General features: G+C 42.5%; 1 protein-coding gene across 1 annotated transcript; it reads right to left on the reverse strand.

Moving 5' to 3' along the window:
* Positions 1 to 1,109: 1,109 nt before the first annotated feature.
* saraf (store-operated calcium entry-associated regulatory factor) lies at positions 1,110 to 5,627 on the reverse strand. The gene is made up of 7 exons (XM_079220035.1): positions 5,523 to 5,627; positions 4,578 to 4,756; positions 3,542 to 3,740; positions 3,153 to 3,446; positions 2,764 to 2,920; positions 2,542 to 2,639; positions 1,110 to 2,048 (listed from the first exon to the last, which is right to left on the reverse strand). The coding sequence occupies exons 1-7, from the start codon at positions 5,590 to 5,592 to the stop codon at positions 2,023 to 2,025; spliced, it is 1,023 nt and encodes a 340-aa protein (XP_079076161.1). The 5' UTR covers positions 5,593 to 5,627; the 3' UTR covers positions 1,110 to 2,022.
* Between the last annotated feature and the right edge of the window lie 1,809 nt (positions 5,628 to 7,436).

Raw genomic sequence — 7,436 nt, forward strand, 5'->3', positions numbered from 1 at the left:
CTGCCTACAGACACCTCACTACATATAAGGAGAGGACAATGGAGATTTTATCCAACTTTTAGTTTAATAAAAAAAACGAAATGAGTTTCCTCCGTAGGGTGGTCGGGCTACTGTTTATATTTAAGGGTTTAAGATCTACGTGTAGGAAAAAGTGTATCCTCTAGTTAATTATAATCTATAGAGTTATGCGGTTATAATCGCTGTCACAGAGAGAGAGAGATGTGCATGTTCAGGTTTACTGGTGGAAACATTATTCAGTGTTCTAGACTAACAGTGATGTCTCCTCAAAGTAAAGTGGTATAACAGTATGACATAATATGGTTAAAATAAAAATAAAATAAAAAGGCTGGTACATTCTACATATTGTGGCATATACGTGTAATATTATGAAGTGAAATGTAGTAGTAGCAAAACAATATTCAGTATAGTATAGCAGTATTGCATATTATAAGTATTAAGTCTACAATATGTATATACACACACACACACACTACCGTTCAAAAGTTTGGGGTCACTTAGAAATTTCCTTATTTTTCAAAGAAAAGCACTGTTTTTTTTAGATAACATTACATTAATCAGTAATACACTATACATTGTTAATGTGGTAAATTACTATTCTAGGTGGAAACGTCGGGTTGTTAATGAAATATCTACATAGGAGTATAGAGGCCCATTTCCAGCAACTATCACTCAGTGTTCTAATGGTACATTGTGTTTGCTCATCACATAGAAGACTAATGGATGATTAGAAAACCCTTGTGCAATTATGTTAGCACAGCTTAAAACAGTTATGCTGGTGAGAGAAGCTTTACAACTGGCTTTCCTATGCATAGCATCACATGTGTGGGTTCCATTATACTCTCAAAATGGCCAGAAAAAGAGAACTTTCATGTGAAACTCGCCAGTCTGTTCTTGTTCTTAGAAATGAAGACTTTTCCATGCGAGAAATTGCGAAGAAACTGAACATTTGTCTGGGCGACCCCAAACTTTTGAACGGTCGTGTGTGTGTGTGTGTGTGTGTACAGTATATGTACACTTGGGTATTGACAAAAGAAGAATTAAAACCCATAATGATCATAGTTTGTCAGCTTCTCGACGAGTGACGCTGTTCGGCTCTGACTCGCCCGTCACTGCCCCTCCCCGCCCCGCTGGTGTCACCTTTTTCACCCCTTATGAGTTTGCAGGTCTGACTGTAAATGTTAGACCCAGTGACAGGCTGGCATGAAATGGCTTGCATAATACTTAGTAAGGAGGCCATAATAATTTTTGACTCATGGCTGAAGTTAAGTTTCTCCAGCTCTCCCCAGGTTGGCAAAAAAAGCATCTCAAAATGCATCAGATTGATGCTTTAAAATATGGAATATTTAAATTTTTCTTATGGGGGAGCATGCCCCCGGACCCCCCTAGAGGGGTAATATCCTTCTCACCCCTGACCCGTTTTCATGCCTGATGCACTATTGACAACGTATACACATGTTAATACTTAATAGTTCAGAATTCATGTGCTTTTACTTTTGAGAATGAGAACAAAAAGCAGACCTTTTTTTATTATTTTTATTAGCTAGTTACCAGAATGTCATACATCAAAACAATATGGTATCTTAATAAAACACTTAAAATGTTCAAAATGCTATACATGTTTTAACTTAGTTCATTAAATGAAGGCAAAGGAGCACATAAAGAATGATAAATGTGAAGAAAAACAAACCTTTACGGGTTCAGTAATTTGTCATGATTCTTGCCTCTGGTGTGTGCATACTCTTTCCTATATCTGCCTTTTATTTTATGTGAATGCAAAAGGTGCTACAGTTTTCATAAATATCATGTCAACAAGTCCTTAGAAAAAAGACTGCAGAGAGAAAACATGGACTGCTATTTTACCCAAACAGACTGCATGAAAACATTGATTAAATGAAATGGTGAAATGGTGCTTTTGTCCCATTTGACCGTCCATCCAGCCAACACCGAGCCCGTCTTTTAATGTTCTTAGTTTCATCCATTAACTGTCCACCTCCACAACTTTTATCTTCTCTTGGTTCCTCCAAAACCTGGCAAACAAAGATGTTAGTCAGCCAGCTGCACCGCCAGCATGTCTCTGGATGCTACTGAGACATTCATTATAAACTCATTGCATTCCCCAAAGAAAACTTCTTAAACTGTATGTTCTGTATGTACTGCTCTGATTAATGCTTAAAATGTTTTGTTTTTTTCTCAATAATATAATAGACTCAATATAATATTCATTAGGGGTGGGTGACATGAATAACATCACTGAATGGTCGACAAACAATCTAAAAGGAAAAAAAGTCAATGAGATATTAAGGGTGTTTTCCTTTCAGCCCTTCTAACTTACTCAGAGTGATTAGTCGGCATTTCTTTGCATTTCTTTTGGAGTGTTCACATATGCATGTGAACACTCCAAAAGAACTCGGGCCCCTCTGCAACTAACCATACGAGAACAAGCTAAGAATCGGACATATCTGACATAAAGACAGTCAAAAGCCGTCCCTTTTTTTGGTGGTCCACTTTAGGCAGTCCTACCTGAAGCAGTGCGCATCCCAGAGGAAGATGGGGCTCCAGCAGCAGGGCGTCTGCTGCTGCTGCTGGAAGCGAAGTGGTCATAGTTGTAGGGCTGGCTTCTGTAAAACACACACAGCACAAATAACCAGAACGCTCTGAATAGAGTAGCAGTGGAAGAATTCCTGCTTTGCCAATACAAGTCATGTATTTAAATGTTTTACTCATTTCTCTCTCTTTACAGACCTCTGACGACCAAAGAGATATCCCAGCACCCCTCCTGTTCCCATGCCGGTCCAGAAGCCACCGCCTGTGCCAGGACGGGCTTGGCCTCCTGGGTACTGTTGTCTTTGAGTGTAGCCGCTGTAGAAACCGTAGCTTGGGTTGGCACCAGGTGTGTTGCCTTAACACAAGAACAGATTCAAAATTTCAGCAAGGTAGTTAGAATCTGTATTCATACTACTTATTCGCTTATTGCGAAGAGCGCTTATTCAGCTATTTCCACAATAAAAGAAAGCATAACAATCCTGCACATTCTCCTTGTGTTACTTTTAAGGAGCGTTTTCCAAGGAGCAGTGCAAAGCAAAACATCTATTGTTACTCTATCCTCACTTTTTTCTATCTGCATCAGCTACCTGTGAAGTCCGGTTTGAATCCCGGGGGCGGCGGTCCTGCGGTGGAGCCATGGTGATGATCGCCGGGGTAACCTGCCTGTCCCTCAGTCGGCCCCCACGGGGCCGTGTTCCCACTGAGGAACAGCTTGTAGACGCCGTACGCCAAGAGCAGCAGCACGCCGACCACCAGCAGACCTCCTGAGTCCCCGCTGCCTGAGGGGTCGGGGCTCTGATGGCTCTGCTGGCTGGGCTGATGGCGCTGGTGCTGGTTTCCAGAGAATGCGCTGAAGAAACTAGAGGCATAGCCACCGAGACCTCAGAGAGAGAAGAAAAGAAATCGCATGTTTCTAAATATCTAGTCTTTGTATGAAGATTAAATCTCATTAATTTCACATCATCCGTCCTCTTACCTCCAAATCCCTTGGATCCACCTTGGGAACCCCCGCGGCCTTGTGATGTCCTCCGGCCCTCTTCAGTCAGCTCGAGTGTGTACTCCAGCCCGCAGGAGCCCTTCAGGATGAGGGCGTCAGCAGGGTGGCTGTAGCCCTCACAGCTCACCTCAATGCGACCAAACCGGAAGCCGTTGTCCATATCAGTCTTACACTCCCACTGTGGGGGGTGACCGCATCATTCAATACATATTCTCATATTCAAATACACAAAGGATGAGGGTTCTTTAAACAATTACACACAAATGCTTACTCTATAAACAGCAGATATGAGTTCTATTACAAGTATACCTCAGTTTACACCTATCTGCGTTGGGGGAAACTAGAATGAAAGTCTGAATGAGCAGCACCATGACTGATGCAAGGACAAGTTCCTTCACTGGCTTCCATCAGCAAATACAGCTAATGTTAGTACACTATTTCTCATTACTTTTCGGTTGACATATACATTGATATTGAGGCCCATATATCAGGATTATCAGTCAGGGGTGGCCAAACGTTTTGGATTGTGGGCATATACACAAAATTATAAGCAAAAGGCCGAACAGTAGTGAATGTGTAGTTGTCAACCAGTTACACTTAAAGAAGATCAATGTCCTCGACCAGAAAACCCCATGTGTCATAGAAAACTAATTTTCTGTCAAAATAACTACACAAACTTTTCTAGTTTATTTTCTTCCACCTTTTTCACCGCAGTCCATTTAAAAAACATATTCAATCTATGGTTGTCTGCAGGCTGTAGTTCTTTTACAAAAAAGTTCAAAAAAGTTTATTTTTTTGATTTTCATTAACTTCTTTGGGTTTTAGAATGCCGGTCGAGTAAATTTAGCTATATCAAAACATCAACTTGGATTTTGGGAAGTGTGACGGTAACTTTTCACAATTTGATTACATTCTGTACCACATTATTAATCGAGAAAGATATCTTTTGCTTTAGCCCAAATGTTATACTCCATAACCTCGTCTCCTTGCTGCCCAGCAGACCCTCCTCCCTCACCTGTACGTCCACTCCGTCCCAGCCTTTGTTCTGACATTGAACCACTTCTGGGACGAAGGCCTGGCATCCCGCGGAGCCTCCAACACACTGGAGCTGAGGCACTGGGCTGGAGCGCCTCGCTATGGCGTATCGATCCTTGTACAGAGTCAATGCCTGGACGTCACGCAGCAGCACGCTGCCTGCAGTGGGAGAGGAGAAAACGACTGGTTTCCATCATGTCATACGTCACATTACAAATACAGGGCTCTCAAGTGTCACGCATTGAGCGTGACTGTCACGCATTTCGGTCTTAAGTCACGCCCTCCCGCCACACATCGTATTTCTCACGCTGAAAAAAACTCTAGGCTATTTAATGTGCCGCAGCGCGCAAACATGACCTGGTCGCGCTGCCCTCACCATGGGGGAATCAAGCACGTCTCCCCCGAATCTCCTGGAGCTCTGCCGCGAGGTGCCACTCATCAGCCAATCAAAAAAAAGAAATGGGCTACACGAATAGCCAATCAGAAAAACGTAGGAGAGAGATAGAGATAGAGAAAGAGAGAGAGAGATGTCACTCTTACCTGTCTTAAAAACTTGAGAGCCCTGCAAATATATATATATATATATATATATATATATATATATATATATATATATATATATATATATATATATATATATACACACACACACACACACACACACACACACACGTATATATACTATATACTATATTATATATAAAATCCCGCTAGCATTACGAATAGACGAATGTACATTAGACTAGTCTGTAAACTATTTAATGAACATATTACATTTGATTTGGTTGAAAAGCTGTTTGCGGAAGTTGTGCGCTCTGGTCGGCGCGCATGCGCAGTGTTACGTTGTTACATTCACACTACTATCAACTATCAATTATTAATTAAAATATTACTGAAACAGAGGTTCAGCAATGAGGTTACTTACCGTCATCCCAACTCTTGACGTGTCCCAACAACAACAACTGCAACACAACTATAACGTCACGCCGAGCCATTCTGGTCTTCTTGAGTTGTGACTGAAGCGGAAGCGTCAAACATCAGTTACACCTAACGTTACTGCTGGTGCACAACACAACAACCCACAGGAACAGATCATTTATTTTCCGGGTTGCGTCATCTGTTGCTGCCCTCGCAACCAATGAGGGACGTGCACGACTGATCCGGAGCGGAAGCAGAGCAGAGATCCCTGTGATGTAAAAGTGTGAAACCTGTAACAAGCACTTTCACATCTGGACGGAATGCAGTTGTGTTCTTTATCTTTAGTAAGTTCCTTCACTACTACTTTTGATAAAGAATTGAGGGCTTGAATCTCATAACTGTTGTAGATAGACCGGTAGATACATTGTGAGACTACACATTGAGGGAATGAGGGGCTGAAAGCACAATGAACACTTAAAAAAAGAAAAAAAGGTTGAATATAAAAGCTCTCCTCACCAACTGAATCATAGCACAGAGCAGGGGCGTTTCTAGGATTCAAGGAAAGGGGGACACACACCGGACGCGACGCAAATTTGCGGCGCCGCATCCACCGCGGAAGTTTACTCGCGCGAGTAGAAAGAGGGTGTTCACACCAAACGCGAATTTGCGGCGCGACCAAAGGGGCGTGGCTTAGCTCTGTTGCTTGCCTCTGTGAGAGACAAGCGACGAAGCTTTCATTTCCGCTATCGACCATGGAATAAATAACCACTAGTTCTGCTTTATACTTGTTGTGGAAGTCCCAAACATGTCGGTACATGAAACGCCCTCGTATTTGGTCCATAACATCATCCGTAGCCGCACACAGCTCGGTGAATTTAACCGACTCCTCCAGGAACAGCATCTCGCGTATCTCCGTAAAACGATACCGATTATGCCATCCACCATGGAAATAACCACCAGTTCTGCTTTATACTTTTTGTGTAAACTCCACATATGTCGGAACATCAAACTCCATGGTGTCTGGGTTCATACTATTATCCGTAGTCCCACAACAGCGTCTCAATCAAGCCGCTGTCAGCGCTGGTTCAGCGGAGCAGCAGCAGTTTCATTCAGAAACGGGGAGACGGCGGTGGTGACGGGCGGAGCTTCTCAACGCTGATTCTCAACGCTGATTCTCAACGCTGATTGGCTGCCGCAACTTTGCGTCACGCGATTTCTCCGCCAGAGTTGGGATAATTCAACTCACGCGAATTCGCGCCGCGTCCTTCGCTTTGTTCGCCCCAGGTCAAACGTTCTGTTCGCGCCGCCTCCAACGCGTCTAACTCGCCGCACATTCACAAATTCGCGCCGCAGCGCGTCTGTGGATTGACTTTACATGTAAACTGGTCGCGCCGCAAATTCGCGTCGCGTCCGGTGTGAACACGGCATTAGAGTTATAACTAACTTGTCCATGTGAGAAACAATAGTTTAATTTTATGACTTTATGAATTTTAACTTTAATTTTTTTTAATTTTTTGGTGATAACTTTATCACCAAAAAAATAAAAAAATAAAAAAGATTTTCTTTTTCAAGCCAAATTATTTGGGGAGGCTGAAAAACATTTTAGGGGGGGCTTCAGCCTAACGACGCCCAACGACGCCCCTGGCACAGAGGATCAATACCATGGCACTTTTAATGTTACTTCCAACCTGAATGAACATATGGACAGCTACTGGGAAAAACCATAAAAAGAAGAGAAAAAGTAAAGTGTGCCTAATGTGCTGAGTACTTGCATTTGCAAAGCTTTCCTCTGGGTGGCAGGCCTCACCGTCAACTTTAGGGCTATTTTGCTGTTTTTGTTGAACAGCAAAATAGTTCAAATTCCATTGAACTACATTTGATTGGGTTAAAGTCAAAAATCTTCTTTTTTTATGATTTGGGT

This window comes from Taurulus bubalis (genome assembly GCF_910589615.1).
Source record: "Taurulus bubalis genome assembly, chromosome: 6".
Taxonomy (NCBI): domain Eukaryota; kingdom Metazoa; phylum Chordata; class Actinopteri; order Perciformes; family Cottidae; genus Taurulus; species Taurulus bubalis.

Coding starts and splice junctions, on each gene's coding strand:
- saraf (XM_079220035.1), bottom strand. CDS start 5,592: ATGGCTCGGCGTGACGTTATAGTTGTGTTGCAGTTGTTGTTGTTGGGA. Junction 4,757..5,522: donor CGTCAAGAGTTGGGATGACG/GTAAGTAACCTC, acceptor CTCCCACTGCAG/GCAGCGTGCTGCTGCGTGAC. Junction 3,741..4,577: donor GGGACGGAGTGGACGTACAG/GTGAGGGAGGAG, acceptor CACCCCCCACAG/TGGGAGTGTAAGACTGATAT.